Consider the following 22058-nt stretch of genomic DNA (forward strand, 5'->3'; position numbering starts at 1 on the left):
GAATCCTCACATGCTTTTTCCAGGCCATGATGGTGGCATGATTGTGTTCAAACTGGAGCGTGAGAGACCTGCTTATGCTGTGCATGGGAACATGCTGTATTATGTGAAGGACCGTTTTCTCCGCCAGCTTGATTTCAACAGCTCAAAGGACGTTGCTGTCATGCAGCTGAGAAGGTAGGAGATGGTGTTACCGGTATCTTGAGTGCCTGGTTAGTTTCTTGCTTGCACATAGGTGGTACAGTTCTATTCACATACCTCAGTTTCAGCTGACTTTTCTGTCAGATGAGCTTACCAAGCCTGCAAGAAGTTTTTTAAGTCAGTTTTTATGTGTCCATAGATAATATTTCTAATGTTAAGTGTCAAACTGGAAGGCCAAGTCTTTCGTTTATGAAACTCTGATGTTCTCACAGTGTTTCCAAGTGGTTTTGATTCAATCAAAACTGAGCTTTGCTGGTACTCAGTGTATTTCAGAAGATAAAGGGTGTTTATCAGAAGGTGGCTCTGAAATAGCCTTGGTCCTCCTTAACCTTCTCTTCATGACTCTCCTTCAGTGGTTCCAAGTTCCCTGTGTTCAACATGTCCTACAACCCCGCTGAGAACGCTGTCCTCCTCTGCACAGTAAGTCAGTTCTGCTGCATGATGTGCTGGAGACCTTGCCATGAGGCTCCGAGTGTTGGCTCTGTGAAATCCTGTCTCCAAATGGCTTTTTCCCCTTCTCTCTGCAGAGGGCCAGCAACTTAGAGAACAGTACTTATGACCTCTACACCATTCCCAAGGATGCTGACTCCCAGAATCCCGATGGTAGGCATTTCTTCTTTCCCATTAATCCTTGTGTGGGTTTATTATTGTGTAGCTGTCCCTTCCTCTGCTCTCCAACTGTGTGTATGTGTGTTATATATAAAACCAGCTTTGTTTCTCTAAGCCTCTCTTGGACTCTTCCTCTCTGTTTCCTAATGCCCCTGCAGCACGCGTCATTTGGCAGGCTTCCTGCTCACTATATCACACCACACTGACTTGAAAAATTCATGTTCATCCCAAACTTTTACTGCTCCAAATATATATTTTATAATTTGGTTATTAGGAACTTTGCATTCCCCCTTTCCACGCAGCAGGCAGCCTTCCTGGCTTGTCAACAGAGATGGATTTTAACCAGATATGGTTTGTTCTAAGAGGTTTTGTACTCTGAAAAGAGGCTGTAAAAGTGACAGTGCCAGGCTGCCAGTAGTCAGTTCTTCCTCTCGGCAAATTCCACATCACTTTTGTGCAATTTACAAGTCAAAACATGATTTAGAGGGGAAAAAGCAAGTAATTCTTTCTCGTAACTCTGAATTCCATTTGGGATCTGAAACTCCAGCTGGTTCCTCCTGCCTCTGTCGTCACGGCAGTAAAGATTTTGAGATGAGGGGGAGTGATGAATGAGTTAGATGGGAATCCAGCTCTCTTATTCATGGATTTATGGATTTCTGCAGGTCTGATGGAGGGAGGATTTCTCTGCTGAGCACAGTCAGGAGCTGTATTTAGAGAGAGAATTAGAAAGTGAGCTTTTTAGTGGCTTAGTATAGATTAAGTGTTACTGAATAGGTTTCAAATACCTAGTTTGATTGAGACTTGTCTGGGGACACCCAGCTTGTGACCTTCTAAATGAAGAGAAGGGGATATTCTCCTTCCAGAGGAAGGCCTCATGAAAACCATCTACTTTTAATACATTTTTAAGAGTAACGTAAAATTGTACTGGTTTATAAGTATTTTTTCCAACAAGCTGCTATTATGCAACCTTCTGATGATCTCCTGGGATGATGATGCAGGTATATAACATGCTTGGAGCTATCATCCTCATGTCCTTCAGCTTCTTTACCAGACTGGGAAGCCAAGCTTTGTTACCATACTCTATTGGGTAATATATTTCAATCATTTTCTGCCTGATCTATGGTCTGTGTTAAAAGATTTAAAGCCAGTAAAAGTGTTGAGTTGTGGTGATTCAGAAAACCAGGTGAAGTTGCCATCAGAAGGCGCCAGGTGGAGCTTGGGAATTGAATTCAGAGAAGTCTTTCTTGGGTTGGGTCGTAAATAAGGGCTGAAGGGTGAAGCAGTGAGGTTTAAGCCACCTTTTGTTAGGATGTAGGCTGGCCACAAATGGCACTACCTTGATGAAACAGCACTTGGTCTAGTGTGTGTGTCTCCAAAAACACTTGTGGGGAGCAGAGAGAAAAGGACCTGAGAATTAAAGATCATTTTTTTACCAAAACAGCAGCTTTTTCACTTCTCTTGCTGCAGAAAGCCTTCTCCCCATCTGAAGCACATCCCTCAGCACTGTTCACTGGGGCTGTCTGACATGCAGAGAGCTGTGTTTGTATTAGCATTTGAAAGCAGGGAGCACAGCTGCGTGCTGGGGAGAGCTCAGCCTTTCTCCTCCAGCTTGTTATAGATCAGTTTGCAGTGGGGGGGGGGGGGGAAGCTTCCACTGAAGCTGGGACCCTCGCTGCTCGCTTCGTTTGGCCATGAAGGCTCTGCTCGTTAGTGTGACAGACGGTGCTGTCACCCAGTGCAGCGCCAAGCAGCTCCTTGTGCCTTGGCTGCAGGGAAGGACTGGCACTGGCCACGTCGAGATCCGAAAGGACATCGGGGAAGGGGAGGGGGGGGAAATGAGTCTTGTGAATAGCCTCAGGTTAAACAGGAATTAGTGGGAAGCAGCTACAGCAGCCAGGATGGGCTCAAACAAGACTGACTGATGTGCTGCTGTAAGAGCCTGCCAGAGGTTTTATTCACTGCCTGCGTTTTGCTCTTCCCCAGCCCCTGAAGGGAAGCGTTCCTCTGGGCTAACAGCTGTGTGGGTAGCTCGGAACCGCTTTGCAGTCTTGGATCGCATGCACTCGGTAAGGGGACACGCTTAATAGGGTCGTTTCTTTAACAGGGTGTCATTTGGAAGCTTGCAGATGGAAAGGAGGGAGGTTGGGTTCATGGAATTACTGGAGATCCAAGTAGACTGGCAGAGCATTGTCAGCAGAGGGTGGGCTGCAGCCATGCACAAAGAAATATCGTACAGTGGAAACAGAGTGGGTTGAAATAGGATTTAACTTCTTTGATAGTAAATCATAGCTCAGTTGCTGGAAGCCTGCTACCGCAAGGCTCAAGGGGTGAAAGCTGATCACAACAGGACTGTGAAGCCACCCAAGTCACTTCCATAGCATCAAAGTAATGGGAAATAATGAAAACAGGTTGGATTTTAATAGAGCTCTTTGTTCTCGCTTGTGGAGTGCTATAGGAGAAAGAAGGGGGAAAGACAGTTGTGGACAGTTTTCCCTGCTTGAATTCACTTGATGTGAAGGAGAAGAAAGGTCTTGCGCTTTGCCCCATGCAGGATATTGTATTGTTTCCTTTTCTTTTCCTTAATAGTGCTTTTGGTTTAGTAAACTCAGGCTTATTTCATGCCAGTTGTGTTACTCCTGTCCGCCTTCCCCACCTCCACTTACCATTTTCCCCTTTCAACTTCTTTCCTTTTATTATCTACACTGTTTCTCTCACTTTTCCCTACTATTTACTTTGTTCCTGTTGTAGAGAGGGTTTGCAAACTGTATCAGCCAGTTAGTAGTGATAGTGGTGGGGCTGGAAGGGAAGGATACACTGTGTCTGCACCCTGAGTTGGGTTTTGTAAGAGGGTGAAGTTTGATCCTGCTTCGAGAAAGGCTTGTTTTGGCCTCTTGTGCCTGAGGTTCAGCCATACAAAAACTAAAATAATCCTGAGTTTCTTTGTAGACTCTACCTAACTGTCCTGTGCTGTTGCCTTTCCTCTCCTCAACTGGCAGATCCTCATCAAAAACCTGAAGAACGAGATCACGAAGAAGGTGCAGGTGCCGAACTGTGATGAGATTTTCTATGCTGGCACAGGGAACCTGTTACTAAGAGATGCAGACTCCATCACCCTCTTTGACGTGCAGCAGAAGCGGTGAGCTCTGGTCTGCTGGGAGAAGGTTTAATATTGTCATCCTGCTGGCGTGTGCCCTCTAGGGACAAGTAATAGCTATTAATGCACTCCAGAACTTAGCATCAGCTGCAGGCTGTGTCAGACTGATCCAAACCACGGCTAACAACTGTTACAAAGAGCAGAGTGTAAACACAGCCAAGGTGCAATTTATGCTGCAGGCATCGTGCCATTGATCACAGAGAGATGTGTGCCATACCCTTGTAAAGCCTGTGACTGCAGAGTGGGGTGCTATAAAAGAGGAGAGAAATCAAAAAGCCCAAACTCAATCAAGCTAAGCCCGCCTGATGTCTTGTCCCCTAGGTTTTATATCTACTCATAATGCTCTTTTGGCAGCATGTTTTGTGCTGGTATATGTGTTGCTAGCCACAAAGAAATGGGCAAGGAGTTGGAGCTTTTGGCTGTCTTGTAGGCTTGAGAAGGTTCTGGATTGTCTGCAGATAGATACAGTGTATGTTAATTATGTCCAGAATCATCATAGAATCCCAGACTGGTTTGGGTTGGAAGGGACCTTAAAGCTCATCCAGTTCCAACCCCCTTCCACAGGCAGGGGCACCTTCCACTAGAGCAGCTTGCTTCAACCTGTCCTTGGACACTGCCAGGGATGGGGCAGCCACAGCTTCTCTGGGCGCCCTGTGCCAGTGCCTCAACACCCTCACAGGGAAGGGCTTCTGCCTAAGAGCCCATCTCAATTTCCCCTGTAGCAGGTTAAAGCCATTCCCCTTGGCCTGTTTCTACAGGCCCTTGCCAAAACCCTGTCTCCAGCTTTCTTGCAGCCCCTTTAGTTGCTCTAAAGTCTTCCTGGAGCCTCATTCCCTCATTTGTATGCCTTTGTTTTTTCTAGTATCAAAGTTACAAGTAAATAAAACACTGTGAATGCTGCTTGGGAATACCTCATTTCCTTCATTCCGTAAATCCATCCCTAAAACCTTATTTGAAATCCAGGTTTTGAAGTCAGTTGTCACTGAAACATATTTGTTATTGCACAGGTGGGTTTTGCTGGACTGGACTGCAGAGACGCTCAGTCCTGCCTTATGGTTTTATAGCACTAGAATGGCACAAAGGGGCTTCAGAGCATCTGCTAATTGGGTTCAGGCTGTTGGGTACTGGTAGCTCTTATAGAGAGAACTGGGCTGTGGAGGGTGTCCGACTCTGATGTCAGTGCTGTCCTTTCCCAGAACTTTGGCCTCTGTGAAGATCTCCAAGGTGAAGTACGTCATTTGGTCGGCCGACATGTCCCACGTGGCTCTGCTGGCTAAGCATGGTAAGTGGCAGGGGGGTGCAGTGTTTCATGTGGACCCTGGTGCACGCTAGCTCCTTCCTTGGCTGGGAGCAGAGCCCTTGCTAAGGGAACCGTTCAGTGCAGTGAAGATGCAGCTGAAGGTGTTCACAGCATGGGCTCTACTGCCTTGTCTTCTGTAAGCTTGTAAAACAGAGGGCTTATTGTACTCTTCAAAATGATCCAGCTAATCTTTCGTGATGACAGTTTTTGGTTGCCATCACCCATCACCTCCTTGGTGTCTGACACTGAATGCAGTTCCTGTTGCTGGGATTATGGAAGAGAGAAGTCGTAATTCAGAGGCAGCTGTTTTACAGTAGAGGCTTCCCTAGCTTGTCTTCCTTTGGTTTTCCTCTCCAGCCATCATGATCTGCAACAGAAAACTGGAGTCACTGTGTAACATCCATGAAAACATCCGTGTCAAGAGCGGTGCCTGGGATGAAAGCGGTGTTTTCATCTACACCACCAGCAATCACATCAAATACGCTGTCACCACAGGGTCAGTCTGGGAGTCCTTGGGCTGACAGGCCTTGTGCAGACTCGGAGTGGGGGGGGGGTTGGCCAACACCAAAGCTGAGGCTTGTGAAAGGGACTTTATTACAGCATAGATGTCCACCAAGGCAGATAATAGGGCCAAGTGCTTGCGTTTGGTTGCTTACCCTGTGCACTGGGTTTTTATCGCTGGGCTGGATGGCTGCACTGCTCATCTGAGTGGGGCTTGCTTTTATAATACAGGCTAAAATAACAGGCAGAGTGTTGATCCTCCTTTGGGGGATAGAGAATGGAGTTGTACAGCTGGGCTGTGCTGATGTGCATGTCACACGTGTGCTGTGTGTTGGCAATAGGGATCATGGAATTATCCGCACCCTGGACCTGCCGATCTACGTTACCCGAGTGAAGGGGAACAATGTCTACTGCCTGGACAGAGAGTGTCGCCCCAGGGTGCTCACCATCGATCCCACAGAATTCAAATTCAAGCTGGCTTTGATCAACAGAAAGTACGATGAGGTGAGGAGACGTGGGGAACACTGTGCTCTTCCTTGACCTAGACCTGAGGGTGGAGAGAAGTTGTTGACAGCTTTAATCTCTGCAGGTGCTGCACATGGTGAGGAATGCTAAGCTCGTGGGCCAGTCCATCATTGCCTACCTGCAGAAAAAGGGTTACCCAGAGGTGGCCCTGCACTTTGTCAAGGATGAGAAGACCCGTTTCAGCCTGGCACTGGAGTGTGGTAACATTGAGGTGAGCTGGCAGGTGGTGCTGTGGGAAAGGCATGTCATAGAGTCATCGTAGAATCATAGGATGGTTTGGGTTGGAAGGGACCTTAAAGCTCATCAAGTTCCAAACCCTCTGCCATGGGCAGGGACACCTTCCACCAGGTTATGCTTTAAGGCATCGCTTGCAAACCTTGCTTTTTGCTGCAAGGAGGAAGAGTATTGGGAGGAAGAAGTCTTAGTTGAGTGATTATTGTTGAGGGTAGTAGCAGCCTTACTAACATGCTCCAGCTGGGGGCGTGATTTAGTGCAGTGAGCCTTGTAATCCCATGCTTTCCATCGTGGGCATTATTAACAGAAGCCTGCAAAGAAAACTGCTTTCTGCCAAGCCTTTTTAACCCTGTCAGTTCTCTCATTATATCATGTATGATACCATTATATCCTGTCCAGATTGCTCTGGAAGCAGCCAAAGCTCTGGATGACAAGAATTGCTGGGAGAAACTGGGAGAAGTGGCGTTGCTGCAGGGAAACCACCAGATTGTGGAGATGTGCTACCAGCGCACCAAGAACTTCGACAGGCTCTCCTTCCTCTATCTCATCACTGGCAATCTGGAGAAGCTTCGCAAGATGATGAAGATAGGTGAGTGGCAAAGAAGAATGAAATCAAGAGGATCTGAGTGTCATTCCCAGAGGGAATGAGCAGCATCACAGTGGCAGCCAAGAATACCAAAGCTATCGTGACTTCTTTTCCTTTTGTTTCAGCTGAGATCCGTAAAGATATGAGCGGCCACTACCAGAATGCCCTGTATCTGGGAGACGTGGCAGAGAGAGTGAGGATCCTGAAGAACTGTGGCCAGAGTGAGTAATATCAGACTAACATATGTCCCTGGGGAGAAGCTGTGGAGAGGTTGTTGGGATGAAGTCATTTTTGGAGGCAGATAATCCCTTACCTGAGAAACTAAATCAGGTGAGTAGAAAGTAATCCAAGAGCTCAAATACCATCGAGGAGACCTGAATCAACTGTAGAGCGTATTCAGATCATAAGTTGTTGCCTGCACATTTCAGTCCTAAATCCAGTATCACACCCTAAAGGTGTGAATCTACACCTTGGTATGCTGCTAATCCTCCCTTTGTGAGTGGCTGGCCATGCATGATGGTGTGGGGAGTTTTCTTTTGGCAGTGAAGAACATACTGTATCTCATTGCAGAGTCCTTGGCCTATCTCACAGCTGCAACTCATGGTCTGGATGAGGAAGCTGAAAGCCTGAAGGAAACATTTGATCCTGAGAAGGAAACGGTTAGCAACCCCACTAATGCTTCCTGCTGCATTACAAGAGCTCTAGGGCTTGGAAAGGTGACAGTGGATCTGGTGTTAGTGTGACTGGCCAGGCAGCTCCTTTCTGGGAGGGAGGAGCCATCTCCATTCCAGTCACTGCTTATCAGACTTGAGACCATCTGTGCTGCTTGGAGGAGAGTAGGGCAAAGAATGGGATTTCCCTTATGTGGCCTTTAACTGTTTTCTGCTCCTCTCTGCTCAGATTCCAGACATTGATCACAATGCAAAGCTACTGCAGCCTCCTGCTCCTGTCATGCCTCTGGATACCAACTGGCCATTGCTGACTGTGTCCAAGGGGTTCTTTGAAGGAACAATTGCTAGCAAAGGTACTGCTTTGGACTTGGGAAGTTGCATTAAGCTGTGATGTGCACAATGGAGTTATTTGTCTCTGTGGCTCCTCACCTGTTGCTGTTAACCTCAGATTTGTTGTGTGCTGCTAGCAGAGGTGGGAATCCAGCATGGCATTTGCACCATCTGAGGCAAATCTCTCAAATCTTTGCCCTTTTAGCACAAGATGGGACTTCACAATTGGAGGGGAGGTTGCTGGCCTAACCTGATTCTTTGCTTAACACCTCAGCGATGAGTAAATAAAGGATCCTGCTCTTTTTGTAGGCAAAGGGGGTGCCTTGGCTGCTGATATTGATATCGACACTGTTGGCACTGAAGGCTGGGGAGAAGATGCAGAGCTGCAGCTGGATGAAGGTGGGTGAATCCAAGAGCCCTTCATGCAGAAGTGTAAGCGTGTGCCTGTGTAAGAGCTCTGACTATTTCTCTCTTGCTCCCTCCACGCAGATGGCTTTGTGGATGCTGGAGAGAACTTTGGAGAGGAAGGTCTAGGTAAAGGACAGGAAGAAGGAGGTGGATGGGAAGTTGAAGAAGATTTGGATCTTCCCCCTGAACTGGTAGGAGGCTTCTTAAGTAGCCCAGAGGTAGCTACTTGGGAAGACAGTGACAGTCTGTGGTGGTGGTATGGAGGAAGTGTGTTCTGGGCTTCTTCAGAGGCTTGGTCTCCACAGCTGTGGCCAGCTCTGATTGCATCTGAGTGCTGGAAGCTTCCCCACTAACCCCTGTTTTATGTGCTCCCCCAGGATGTTCCTGCTGGCCCAGCAGGATCCACAGAGGATGGATTCTTTGTGCCACCCACCAAGGGCACCAGCCCAGCTCAGGTAATGGTGCAAGTCTTTGATTGTCTTGCTCAGGAACTTTCTACTTTGGTGCTTCTTTTTTGGGGTTCAGTCCTTGTTAGCACTCACCTGTGAGCACAACACAGGAACTGTGTTAAGGGGAGTTAGGGGTAGTGAGGATAGGTAAGACAAATGCATGCACGTGCACAGTTCCTCTTGTAAATGTTTCCCTTCTGTTCATATAGGTTTGGTGTAACAACTCTCAGCTGCCTGTTGACCACGTTCTGGCAGGCTCCTTTGAGACAGCAATGAGAGTAAGTTTCCCCTGGAATGCGTAGAGAAAAGACTATCCCCATGTATTTTGTCTCTGATCTAATCTGAAGCTTCATTTTGTGTCCTGTTGTGGACCATTTTGTGCATTGGTTTCTCTGGGTATAGAATGAAAGGTGCTGGGAGCCTGTGCGTCCTTTGGACAGCTCTTACTCAGCAGATCATTGTGTCTCTTCCAGCTCCTCCATGACCAGGTAGGAGTAACAAACTTTGGACCCTACAAGCAGTTGTTCCTGCAGACCTATGCCCGTGGCCGTACGACCTACCAAGCCCTGCCATGTCTCCCTGCCATGTATGGGTACCCACATCGCAACTGGTAAGCATCGGGTTAGCTCCTTTGCTGTGCTCTCTTCCTTGTGCCATAGACCTCTCGGACTCCTTGGTGTTGTAGACAGAAGTTATCTCTCCCCTCTGTTGTGAAGGGAGGAGCCTATCAGTTTGTGGGATTTAAATAGGGAGCATTCTGTCTTCAGTGGGATTTTTCTGCTGCCTGCTCTTAGATGTAAAGATGTTGAACCGCTTTCATTTTTTGGTTAGAGAGTAAAAGGCTTTTCAAAGCCAGGTTGGATGGGGCTTGGAGCAACCTGGGCTAGGGGAAGGTGTCGCTGCCTATGGCAGGAGGTTGGAACTGAATGAGCTTTTTAAGGTCCCTTCCAAACCAAACCCTTCTGTGATGCTAAAACCAGCGTGTGGCAGTTGGAATGCTGAGTTTTCTAGCACTAATGCTCTGCCTCCAGCAAAGCTGCTCTGGGGCATCTCAAGAACCACAGGTGTGTGCTTTACAGTAGAAAAAGGAGCCAGACTTCCCAGCCTGCACTGATGCAGAGGGAGCTGGGCATTGTGGGCAGCAGAATCATGGAGGCACAGATGTGTCTTGTGCTAAGCTGCTGGTGAAGAAAAGCAGCATGGCCCTAGGTCAAACCGTATCTGACAAGCTGCTGTTGAGTGGTTGCTCTGCAGTGGTCCCGTTTGTACCTCCAGCCCCTCTTTGGTGCCCCCAGGAAAGATGCTGGTTTGAAGAATGCCCTCCCTGCTGTTGGACTGAAACTCAATGACCTGATCCAGCGCCTGCAGCTCTGCTACCAGCTCACTACAGCCGGCAAGTTCGAGGAGGCCGTGGAGAAGTTCCGCTCCATCTTGCTCAGCGTGCCCTTGCTGGTGGTGGACAACAAGCAGGAGATTGCTGAGGTGAGGGACAGACTCTGTGTGGTGTCTGCATGCCCTTGGGGCAGGAGGCTGGATGCCTGACTCTGTTTCCCTCTCTGGAAGGCCCAGCAGCTCATAGCCATTTGCCGGGAGTACATTGTAGGACTTTCAATGGAGATTGAGCGGAAGAAGCTGCCCAAAGAGACCCTGGAGCAGCAGAAGCGAATCTGTGAGGTACAGAAACTCGGTGCCATCCTTCACAAAGAGGCAGATAATGTGGGGAGTAACCTTTGGGTTTAAAAAGGCAGTGAGAATCCTGCTTTCTGCTGTGTCCTCCTTTAAAGCAGATGCGGCAGGCATTACCTGGCAGGGGTTTCCTGCAGCCAGGCTTGGTAGTGATTGTATCCCTGATGTCCTCCTCTCACCCCAATGCAGATGGCAGCCTATTTCACCCACTCCAACCTGCAGCCTGTCCACATGATCCTGGTGCTGCGTACTGCTCTCAACCTCTTCTTCAAACTCAAAAACTTCAAGACAGCTGCTACTTTTGCTCGTCGGCTGCTGGAGCTGGGTCCAAAGCCGGAGGTGGCCCAGCAGGTACGTCTGTGAGATGCATGGGCAGGGGTATCTGAGGTGGCACATGTCTGGACTGGTTCCGAGCTGCCCCTCTGCTCAATGTGGTTGCTTTTGGCAGACCCGTAAGATCCTGTCGGCGTGTGAGAAGAATCCCACCGACACCTACCAGCTCAACTATGACATGCACAACCCCTTTGACATCTGTGCTGCCTCTTACCGACCCATCTATCGTGGCAAACCTGTGGAGAAGTGTCCTCTCAGCGGGGCCTGCTACTGCCCTGAGTTCCGTGGGCAGATCTGCCGTGTCACGACGGTAAGGGAGCTTCGATGCCTGTCACCACCGTATCCCAGCCTATGATGTTTCCCTTCAGCAGCATCCCCGTGCTCCCTCTAAACTGCCTTGGCGTGGGTTGTGGGTCGAGTTGAATGTCGGGGGCCTTGGAACAGTTTGGGAGTTGTGAAATAGTGTGTAATTCGAGTGCTCCCTTCAGGGCCTGACGTTGCAGTCAGTGTGTGTGTCTGAGAGCTGTCTTTGGAGCATTAATCATCTCCTTTTTATTCCTCAGGTGACAGAGATTGGCAAAGATGTCATTGGGCTGCGGATCAGCCCGCTCCAGTTCCGCTAGGAACCCATCCCCGGGAGGTGTTAGACCAGAGGGAAACGGTCCCATTCCACAGCACAGCATGGAAACCTTCACCTCCCACCATTCCAGCTTTTAGTCTAGTCTCTTCCCCATAGATTGCATCTTACCTGCTCTTCCCTACCCAATAATGCTGTAGTGAGACTCTGAGCTGCTGCCAGGTAGTCACAACTTGTGCTTCTGTTTCCAGATCCAGCTGATGTGAAGTTTCTTAAGGCCAGTCTTTTCCAGAGGGAAAAGCCAGCAGCTGCCTCTTACATCCTTAGTGCTGAGCTCCTGAAAGAAGAGCTCAGAGCCCTGCTGCAGTCTGGGCAGCAGGAAGAGCCAAGCCTGGCTCTCATGGGAATGCCTGAAACCAGGGCCAGGGCCAGTCCCTGCTCTGGGGGTAGCTCAGAAGAGGCAGGAGAGCAGCTCAGCAATGGTTCAGGTGCTAGTGGTAACTTCTTGTTTTGGTGTCCTAGCAACATGTCTCTGAAATAATCAGCTTGCCTCATCAATAAAGTGAATTGACCACCTTGATCTTTCTGATGCTCAGTTGGTCTTACTGAGAGAGAAGAGAGATTTGATTGAATTTTCTCTCTTCACCTCCCCTTCCTGTCCATTGCTGGGTTTGGAGGCTCCAGAAAATGGAGGCTGTAGGCTTGAAATAACGTATCGTGCCAGCAGGGGCTGCTTTTGCTAATTGTTAGTGTGTAATTGCAGTTGTCAGTGCTCAAATTATCCTGATTGGTGAGGCTCCTGCCTTTGCATTTACCTCGTGCGGTTGTACCCTGTTGTGTTGCTGTACCTTTCCCTGTGGCATTTACCAGGCTGGAGGAGCTCCAGAGCCAGGCAGGCTGTAGTTTCCGGCAGTGATGAGGATGAGAACATGTGTGTTCTCACATCAGTGAAGCAGCAGAGGCTTGGACTGAGATCCTGCTCCCTCTGTGCCTGGATTTACTTTCTTAGTGCTTTCTCCTTCCTCATGATGCTGAAATAAAACCATGCCTTCCACTAGGATTTGAAACCTTTTATTTTATACATAAAAATGAAAAATGCTTCCAGCTTTGCATTGGTTTTGTTCCAGGAATGTTCACAGCAGGGGGCTGCACTAATAGGCAGGACTAGCGGGAATGGGTGTTAAGCACCAGGGAATCGTGGCAGGCCACTGCAATGCCCCCGATGAGGTTCAGGAACTCGGGGAAGTCGAGCTGCCCATCACTGTTCAAGTCCAGTTTCTTCATCATCCTGTCCACAACACCCGGGTCCTTCTGGTTCTGCAGAAGCCCAAAGAGAGTTTGAGTTTATGTCTGCTCCTCACCAAACCTGTTCAGTGCCAGAGCACGGGGCTTGGTGGAGGGAGGCAGAATCCAGCCAGGCCAACTCCCGGTGGGAGCAAGCTCATCCCGTTGCCCACCATGGTGCTCGGAGGCCTTAACTGCCATCCTGGGGGCTGCAGCCACAGGAGCCTCTCGTGGCCTTGCTCACCTTTGTGAAGGCAGCCAGCTCGGTGTTCATGAAGGCCAGGAACTCCTTCTTGGAGAGGGTGCAGTTGTCCCCTTCGCGCCCCGCGTACCGCTGGAAGACGGCGAGCAGGGACTCGATGCAGCGCTCGGTCTCCGTGGGCTGCTGGAGCAAGAAGCGGGGTCAGGCGAGTGTGGAAGGGAGCTCTGGGCCTTCTAGAGGAGGAGCTGGGCTGGAGGGGGCCTCCTGCACTTGCTTCCCTGGAGGAGTCTCCTATGCCCAACCTGTCCAACTGCATTTCTTTTTGCCTTGGCCCAGCGCTGCGGTGCAGGAAGGACCCAGAAGATTGGGGAGTGGTTCATGGAAAATCCCCTGGAGACATGGCAGCTCCCAGCAGAGGAGGGTTCGGGACTGGGAAAAGCTGATGCTGCAACCACAGTGACCTGCTAGGCTTTGTTGCATGCGCTGCAGCTGGGTTTCTGGACAGATAACCCTGTCCTCCCCCCTTTTCTTCCCCCTGCTCTGTCTGCACAGAGGAGAGACTGAGTCATGAGAGGAAAATGCAAGCGGAGTTGGCTCCTTCTCCAGGAGGGTTGGACAGGGCAAGGTGGGGGGGATGCAGGGCTCCAGTCTCTGGGGCTGGGGGGAGCCTGCTCTTCCCTTCCCTGCTAACCTCAGCATCCTGGGGCCTCCCTGCCACATCCTGCCCGGTCTGAGCCTCAGCTTGGTGAATGTGACAGGGGCTGAGCTTACTCATCCTCAAGTCCTCAGCTCTTGGCTCCCTTGGTGCTGGGGCGGTGGGGAGGGGGGGGCAGGACAGTGGAGCTGCAGCCCCGAGTCTGGTGATGGGCAGCGGAAGTACCAGTGGGGGCAAAAGGAGAAGAGGGGAGTGAAGGGGATGGGGGAGAACAATCCAAATGCCCACCCCGTAGTGCCCCACACCTGCAGGGACGCTCTGCCCTCCCTATCAACCTCTGCACCCTCTTCCCCTACCCGGGCCCCTTTCTCTGGCAAAGATTTGGCTCAGCCCTTGGCGCCGTCTGCTCTCTCCGGTGCCAAGCCCCGTCTTGCCTTCAGCTCTGGGGCCTCTTGTGGGGACAGCGCCTTTTCCATCGCCCTCCTGCCCTTGGGGACCTGGCTCTGCCTCCCCATCCCGGGCTCCCGGTGCACTCACCATGGCTGCGGTGCGAGGAGGGGGCTTGGTTCTGGTGGCAGCCGCGGCGCGAAGTGGCAGAGCAGGAACCGGGGTGGTTTTGAGCTTCACCCCGCAGCCGCCGCCCTTCCCAGCCCTGACTCAGCCCCTTGGGCTGCGTTGGGCAATCGTCATCCCTAACGGCGGATCTGGACGTGCCTGCGGTCCCCAGCTCGGGCTCAGGAATGTGCTGGGCCCCTCCTTCAGACTCTGTCCCTTTGCTTCAGGAGCTTTATTCCTTACAGTTATTCACGCTCGCCTTTTCCTCCTCCTTATCCGTTTTCACCCCTTGATCCCTTGCAACGCGTTCATTCCTAACTCGTTCACTTCATCCACAGGCTCGAGGTTAAGCTCCCCCCTGGGGCTGCCTCGCTGTTACCCGGAGTTTCTGCAGTATTTCTTCTTGCTGTGGTGAGATTTGAGCTTCCCAAGCTCTTCCAAAGAGCCCGGCCAAGGCAGATGGGGTGTCGGGGAGCAGGCAGCGTTCCCCTGCCCACCCTGGGTGTCATCTGCTGCCTGTCCCCTTCAGCTTTGACCGGTCCCCACTGCGGCACCCTGGGAAAAGGGGGGAAGGCAGCCCCATAGGGTTGGGATGCTGCACTGGGAGCTGGCTGCAGCATGGATTTATCCCCAGTGGCGCTGGGCTGAGTTCCTCAGCGGGGCTGGCCACCCTTGTGCTGCTGCGGAGTGAGGGACCCTGGAGGGCTGAAAACAGGGAGACACAGAGGAGGAACAGGAGGCACCTGAAAGGCACCCACAAAGGCAAGTAATGTGCCCAAAGAGCTCCGGGTGGCGGCTGCCAGGCACCAGCGCATGGAGCTGGGCTTCCCAGCCGCTCCCCATCCGTTGGGAGCCAGGGAAGTTGCTGGGATACGCGGTGTTTGCACAACCACCCCCAGCTCCACGCCTTCGCTGACGCTGAATCGCCCGCCCGAGGCCGGATTTCCCCGTGAGTCCCTGCCCCGGGCGGTGCCGTGCGGCCCCAGGCGCTTCAAGGGGAGCCTGCGGAGGAGAGGAAGGGATGCAGAGGGCTTCAGGGGTGTGTGCTGCGCCCTGGGACCGCTTCCAGGGACGGGGGCTCTGCGGGGGATCCTGCTGGAGACCCCAGCTCCGCGTCGAGCAGGACAACGGGCAGCAGCAAAGCAGGGAACAAGTCTCCGCAATGGGTTTTCCTTTCTTGCCCAAATTTCCTGCCCCCAAGCTCTCTTTTTCCCCATGTATTGGCGGAAAGAGTACTTCCTCCCCCTCTCCTTCCAACCCTTCCCAAACTGGAAACAGCTCAGTCCATGTAAATCAAAAGGATTTTCCAAACCTGGGAGCTGGGGGCAGGAACGCTGCCCCTCTTCTCCTTGGAGTTTGCATTTCCACCTGCATTTTGCAAACTCCTCTTTGCCTTCCCTTAGCAATAAACCCTGAACTGCTCTGAGAGGTGAGTGCCCTTTCCCTCTTTGCACAAGCCAATCCCAACGCCGTCCTGGCTCCATGGGGGACACACACCTCAAGAGGTTTTGCTTTCCTGCTGCTCTGTGTGTGTTTGCAGTCAGGGCTTTGGCCCCATTTGCAGACAGCCCATCCGGGCTGCCATATGCTTGCCACCAAGGCTCATGACAGCTGAGAGCATCGCCCCATGCATCTGCCTGCCCCTGCCTGGGACAGATCCTTCCAGTGCCCCAAGCACTGGGTTCAGAATGTCACTGGGTGGTGGTTTTGGCTGCCCTGGGTGCTGCCTGCTGGGGTGAACCAGGCTATGGTGCCTTGGTTCCTCCTGGCCTGTTACCAGCCTGGTTGCTTTTAAGAGCAGGATGCAGCGATGCTGGGTTTGTCCTTGCTTCTGTCTTGGTCATCTCGCAGATTCGCAGCCCCAGCTGCTGAGGGAATTGGTTCTCTGTTGCTCAAGAGAAAGAAAAAGCCCCCAGCACAAGAGGGATGTGGAGCTCTTCAAGAGAGTCCAGAGGAGGGCCAAAAAGATGCTTCGAGGGCTGAAGAGTTGGGGTGCACCTGGACACCCCTGTGTGGATCGTGGAGCACAGCGTGTGCAGGAAGGCCCTGAAACCATGCACATCAGTGGTAAGGGCCAGAGGTCTGTGGGCTCCTGGACACGTAGAAGGGGGGATTTGGTGGGATTTTCAGCAGCCCCCGCCTGGATTAAATGCCTGGGATGGGGAGGAATGTGTGAGCTGAACTGAGCCACCCCCCCATCAGGCTGAGGCCCTTGTAGATGAGATGCAAGGATGAGAGCTGTCAGTAAATGCAGTCATCAGCTATTTATTCTGGTTGTTCATGCAATACATCAGTGTGAAGAAGAAAGGCAGACCCCCCCACCCGCCACCATTACCCTGCAGTAACCACAGCACAACGCAGCTGCTTCAAAGCCTCTGCTCAGCTGTTAGGGGAGCAGAAAGGTGCAACCAAAAGCTCTGAGTCTACAGAATTTTTTGGGTTAGCTTTTGGTGGTGTTTTTTTTTTTTTTTCTCCCAGCCTTGAGGATTTTCAGGCCCCAATGAGATTGAGATACTGGGAGTTTTTAAGGGGTTTTGCCTTGCAGAAGAGTCACGCCACAGGGTAGAAGAGATAACAGGGACATAAAGGATAGAGGGACCCAAGGAATCCAATTAGAGCAGGAAAATGAGTACTGCATTATGGCAGCTGGACATAATGTGGGAATAAGGTGGATAGACATAATGCAGGAAGGCAGAGGCTTCAGGTACTGCGGTAACTGCCTGCCTACCTACAAGCTGAATATGGTACATGGAAAAACCACTTGACACCCTCTCAGAACACCCTGTTAAACTGTGTAGAGATTCCTCTCACGTGTTTGTACTGAGGTCGTGGCACCTCGCTCTTCCCTTTCACGTGCCTGGCGGTAGCGACGATCATAGACCTCAAGGTCCAGCTCCCGTTGGCGCTTGACCCTTCTCTCCCCCGCGGGCTCTTCAATCTCTCTTTCCCGGTAAACCCTTCTCTCTTCCTCTGCATCAAGACGCTCCAGGTCACGCTCCCTCCTTTCCAGATCCCCACTGGCCTGCAGTTCCCGGGACACGCGATGGATCTTCACGTCAGCTTCTGCAGCCACTACATCCGTCTCTCGTGTCCTCTCAAGCCTCACAAGGTCGCGTTGCCTCCTTCCATCAATTTCAGCCTCATGTTCTTCAAAGTCACGTCTCTCACATGTCTCTCTCTGGTTGATGGTGGCACCTCGCTCTTCCCTTTCACGTGCCTGGCGGCGTCGACGCTCAATGACATCCAGATCGAGCTCCTGTTGTCGCTCGACCCTTCTGTCTCGCAGAGGCTCCTCTCTCTCTCTTTCCAGGCAAATTCTTCTCTCTTCCTCTGCATCCAAACGCTCCAGGTCACGCTCCCTTCTATTGACTCTGTCACGGGGCTCCAGTTCCCGGGACACGCGATGTATCTTCACATCAGCTTCTGCTGCCAATACATCCGTCTCTCGTGCCCTCTCAAGCCTCACAAGGTCGCGTTGCCTCCTTCCATCGATTTCAGCCTCACGTGCTTCAAAGTCACGTCTCACTCGTCTCTCTCGTTGGCTGGTTTTTGTACCTCGCTCTTCCCTTTCACGTGCCTGGCGGCGTCGACGCTCAATGACCTCCAGATCGAGCTCCCGTTGGTGCTCAAACCTTCTCTCTCTCAGTGGCTCCTCCCTCTCTCTTTCCAGGTAAATTCTTCTCTCTTCCTCTGCATCAAAACGCTCCAGGTCACGCTCCCTTCTTTCGAGCTCCTCACGGGGCTCCAGTTCGCGGGACACACGATGGATCTTCACATCAGCTTCTGCTGCCACTACATCAGCCTCTCGTGTCCTCTCAAGCCTCACAAGGTCACGTTGCCTCCTTCTGCTGACTTCAGCCTCACGTTCTTCAAAGTCACGTCTCTCACGTCTCTCTGTCTGGTTGATGATGGCACCTCGCTCTTCCCTTTCACGTGCCTGGCGGCGTTGACGCTCAGTGACCTCCAGATCGAGCTCCTGTTGTCGCTCGACCCTTCTCTCTCTCAGTGGCTCCTCCCTCTCTCTTTCCAGGTAAATTCTTCTCTCTTCCTCTGCATCAAAACGCTCCAGGTCACGCTCCCTTCTTTCGAGCTCCTCACGGGGCTCCAGTTCCCGGGACACGCGATGGATCTTCACATCAGCTTCTGCAGCCAATACATCCGTCTCTCGTGTCCTCTCAAGCCTCACAAGGTCGCGTTGCCTCCTTCCATCGACTTCAGCCTCACGTTCTTCAAAGTCACGTCTCTCACATGTCTCTCTCTGGTTGATGGTGGCACCTCGCTCTTCCCTTTCACGTGCCTGGCGGCGTCGACGCTCAATGACCTCCAGATCGAGCTCCTGTTGGTGCTCAAACCTTCTCTCTCTCAGTGGCTCCTCCCACTCTCTTTCCAGGCAAATTCTTCTCTCTTCCTCTGCATCAAAACGCTCAAAATCACGCTCCCTTCTATCGACTCTTTCACGGGGCTCCAGTTCCCGGGACATGCGATGGATCTTCACATCAGCTTCTGCAGCCACTGCATCAGCCTCTCGTGTCCTCTCAAGCCTCACAAGGTCGCGTTGCCTCCTTCCATCAATTTCAGCCTCATGTTCTTCAAAGTCACGTCTCTCACGTCTCTCTGTCTGGTTGATGATGGCACCTCGCTCTTCCCTTTCACGTGCCTGGCGGCGTCGACGCTCAATGACCCCCAGATCCAGCTCCCGTTGATGATCGACCCTTCTCTCTCGCAGAGGCTCCTGTCTCTCTGTTGCCAGGCAAATTCTTCTCTCTTCCTCTGCATCAAAACGCTCAAAATCACGCTCCCTTCTTTCAACCTGCTCTCGGGACTCCAATTCCCGGGACACGCGATGGATCTTCACATCAGCTTCTGCTGCCAATACATCCGTCTCTCGTGTCCTCTCGAGCCTCACAAGGTCGCGTTGCCTCCTTCCATCGATTTCAGCCTCATGTTCTTCAAAGTCACATCTCACTTGTCTCTCTCGTTGGCTGGTTTTTGTACCTCGCTCTTCGCTTTCAAGTGCCTGGCGGCGTTGACGCTCAATGATCTCCAGATCCAGCTCCCGCTGGTGCTCGACCTTTCTCTCTCGCAGAGGCTCCTCTCTCTCTCTTTCCAGGTAAATTCTTCTCTCTTCCTCTGCATCAAAACGCTCCAGGTCACGCTCCCTTCTTTCGAGCTCCTCACGGGGCTCCAGTTCCCGGGACACGCGATGGATCTTCACATCAGCTTCTGCAGCCACTACATCTGTCTCTCGTGTCCTCTCAAGCCTCACAAGGTCGCGTTGCCTCCTTCCATCAGTTTCAGCCTCATGTTCTTCAAAGTCACGTCTCACTCGTCTCTCTCGTTGGCTGGTTTTTGTACCTCGCTCTTCCCTTTCAAGGGTCTGGCGGCGTCGACGCTCAATGACCTCCAGATCCAGCTCCTGTTGTCGCTCGACCCTTCTGTCTCGCAGAGGCTCCTCTCTCTCTCTTTCCAGGCAAATTCTTCTCTCTTCCTCTGCATCAAAACGTTCCAATTCACGCTGCCTTCTTTCAACCTGCTCTCGGGGCTCCAGTTCCCGGGACACGCGATGTATCTTCACATCGGCTTCTGCAGCCACTACATCAGTCTCTCGTGTCCTCTCAAGCCTCACAAGGTCGCGTTGCCTCCTTCCATTGATTTCAGCCTCATGTTCTTCAAAGTCACGTCTCACTCGTCTCTCTCGTTGGCTGGTTTTTGTACCTCGCTCTTCCCTTTCAAGTGCCTGGCGGCGTCGACGCTCAATGACCTCCAGATCGAGCTCCCGTTGGTGCTCAAACCTTCTCTCTCTCAGTGGCTCCTCTCTCTCTCTTTCCAGGTAAATTCTTCTCTCTTCCTCTGCATCCAAACGCTCCAGGTCACCCTCCCTTCTTTCGAGCTCCTCACGGGGCTCAAGTTCGCGGGACACACGATGGATCTTCACATCAGCTTCTGCTGCCACTACATCGGCCTCTCGTGTCCTCTCAAGCCTCACAAGGTCACGTTGCCTCCTTCTGCTGACTTCAGCCTCACGTTCTTCAAAGTCACGTCTCTCACGTCTCTCTGTCTGGTTGATGATGGCACCTCGCTCTTCCCTTTCACGTGCCTGGCGGCGTTGACGCTCAGTGACCTTCAGATCGAGCTCCTGTTGTCGCTCGACCCTTCTCTCTCTCAGTGGCTCCTCCCTCTCTCTTTCCAAGCAAATTCTTCTCTCTTCCTCTGCATCCAAACGCTTCAGGTCACGCTCCCTTCTTTCGAGCTCCTCACGGGGCTCCAGTTCCCGGGACACATGATGGATCTTCACATCAGCTTCTGCAGCCAATACATCCGTCTCTCGTGTCCTCTCAAGCCTCACAAGGTCGCGTTGCCTCCTTCCATCGATTTCAGCCTCACGTGCTTCAAAGTCACGTCTCTCACATGTCTCTCTCTGGTTGATGGTGGCACCTCGCTCTTCCCTTTCACGTGCCTGGCGGCGTCGACGCTCAATGACCTCCAGATCGAGCTCCCGTTGGTGCTCAAACCTTCTCTCTCTCAGTGGCTCCTCCCTCTCTCTTTCCAGGTAAATTCTTCTCTCTTCCTCTGCATCCAAACGCTCAAAATCACGCTCCCTTCTATCGACTCTTTCACGGGGCTCCAGTTCCCGGGACACGCGATGGATCTTCACGTCAGCTTCTGCAGCCACTGCATCAGCCTCTCGTGTCCTCTCAAGCCTCACAAGGTCACGTTGCCTCCTTCCATCGATTTCAGCCTCACGTTCTTCAAAGTCACGTCTCACTTGTCTCTCTCGTTGGCTGATTTTTGTACCTCGCTCTTCCCTTTCAAGTGCCTGGCGGCGTCGACGCTCAATGACCTCCAGATCCAGCTCCTGCTGGTGCTCGACCTTTCTCTCTCGCAGAGGCTCCTCTCTCTCTCTTTCCAGGTAAATTCTTCTCTCTTCCTCTGCATCAAAACGCTCCAGGTCACGCTCCCTTCTTTCGAGCTCCTCACGGGGCTCCAGTTCCCGGGACACGCGATGGATCTTCACATCAGCTTCTGCTGCCACTACATCTGTCTCTCGTGTCCTCTCAAGCCTCACAAGGTCGCGTTGCCTCCTTCCATCGGTTTCAGCCGCATGTTCTTCAAAGTCACGTCTCACTTGTCTCTCCCGTTGGCTGGTTTTTGTACCTCGCTCTTCCCTTTCACGTGCCTGGCGGCGTCGACGCTCACTGACCTCCAGATCGAGCTCCCGTTGTCGCTCGACCCTTCTGTCTCGCAGAGGCTCCTCTCTCTCTCTTTCCAGGCAAATTCTTCTCTCTTCCTCTGCATCAAAACGTTCCAATTCACGCTGCCTTCTTTCAACCTGCTCTCGGGGCTCCAGTTCCCGGGACACGCGATGTATCTTCACATCAGCTTCTGCTGCCACTACATCCGTCTCTCGTGTCCTCTCAAGCCTCACAAGGTCGCGTTGCCTCCTTCCATCGATTTCAGCCTCTCGTGCTTCAAAGTCACGTCTCTCGCCTCTCTGTCGTTGGCTGGTTTTGGTACCTCGCTCTTCCCTTTCACGTGCCTGGCGGCGTTGATGCTCACTGACCTCCAGATCGAGCTCCCATTGGTGCTCGACCCTTCTCTCTCGCAGAGGCTCCTCTCTCTCTCTTTCCAGGTAAATTCTTCTCTCCTCCTCTGCACTCAACCGCTCCAGGTCACGCTCCCTTCTTTCGAGCTCCTCACGGGGCTCCAGTTCCCGGGACACGCGATGGATCTTCACGTCAGCTTCTGCTGCCAGTACTTCTTCTTCTCGTGTCCTCTCAAGCCTCACAAGGTCCAGCTCGCC

General features: G+C 51.9%; 2 protein-coding genes across 5 annotated transcripts in view; one reads left to right on the forward strand and one right to left on the reverse strand.

Moving 5' to 3' along the window:
* Positions 1–12141, forward strand: part of COPA (COPI coat complex subunit alpha) — a 79403-nt gene extending 67262 nt beyond the window's left edge. For both annotated transcript variants that reach the window (XM_057423291.1, XM_057423290.1), the window contains 23 exons: positions 24–174; positions 552–618; positions 726–801; positions 2791–2873; positions 3804–3943; positions 5158–5243; positions 5619–5757; positions 6104–6266; positions 6352–6498; positions 6921–7110; positions 7233–7328; positions 7678–7766; positions 8008–8131; positions 8418–8507; positions 8598–8707; positions 8894–8971; positions 9175–9243; positions 9439–9575; positions 10261–10447; positions 10529–10639; positions 10841–11002; positions 11100–11294; positions 11548–12141. In XM_057423291.1, the coding sequence (XP_057279274.1) occupies positions 24–174; positions 552–618; positions 726–801; positions 2791–2873; positions 3804–3943; positions 5158–5243; positions 5619–5757; positions 6104–6266; positions 6352–6498; positions 6921–7110; positions 7233–7328; positions 7678–7766; positions 8008–8131; positions 8418–8507; positions 8598–8707; positions 8894–8971; positions 9175–9243; positions 9439–9575; positions 10261–10447; positions 10529–10639; positions 10841–11002; positions 11100–11294; positions 11548–11607 (2750 nt within the window). In that variant the 3' untranslated portion in view covers positions 11608–12141. The remainder of the gene's footprint in view (positions 1–23; positions 175–551; positions 619–725; positions 802–2790; positions 2874–3803; positions 3944–5157; positions 5244–5618; positions 5758–6103; positions 6267–6351; positions 6499–6920; positions 7111–7232; positions 7329–7677; positions 7767–8007; positions 8132–8417; positions 8508–8597; positions 8708–8893; positions 8972–9174; positions 9244–9438; positions 9576–10260; positions 10448–10528; positions 10640–10840; positions 11003–11099; positions 11295–11547) is intronic.
* The window catches only part of S100A11 (S100 calcium binding protein A11), a 112820-nt gene extending 98392 nt beyond the window's left edge, over positions 1–14428 (reverse strand). Inside the window, exons 1-3 of one of the 3 annotated variants that reach the window (XM_057423295.1) lie at positions 14240–14428; positions 13090–13230; positions 12716–12878 (exon numbers count right to left, since the gene is read on the reverse strand). In XM_057423295.1, coding sequence (XP_057279278.1) covers positions 12726–12878; positions 13090–13230; positions 14240–14242 — 297 coding nt within the window. In that variant the 5' untranslated portion in view covers positions 14243–14428 and the 3' untranslated portion in view covers positions 12716–12725. Of the gene's footprint in view, positions 1–12663; positions 12879–13089; positions 13231–14239 lie in introns of those variants that run through there. The other 2 variants (XM_057423294.1, XM_057423297.1) reach the window with 2 other exon arrangements.
* Positions 14429–22058: the final 7630 nt, after the last annotated feature.

Source organism: Pezoporus wallicus, unplaced genomic scaffold, assembly GCF_028554395.1.
Source record: "Pezoporus wallicus isolate ANWC-B61680 ecotype Strahan unplaced genomic scaffold, APGP_CSIRO_Pwel_v1 scaffold_8441, whole genome shotgun sequence".
Lineage (NCBI taxonomy): Eukaryota > Metazoa > Chordata > Aves > Psittaciformes > Psittacidae > Pezoporus > Pezoporus wallicus.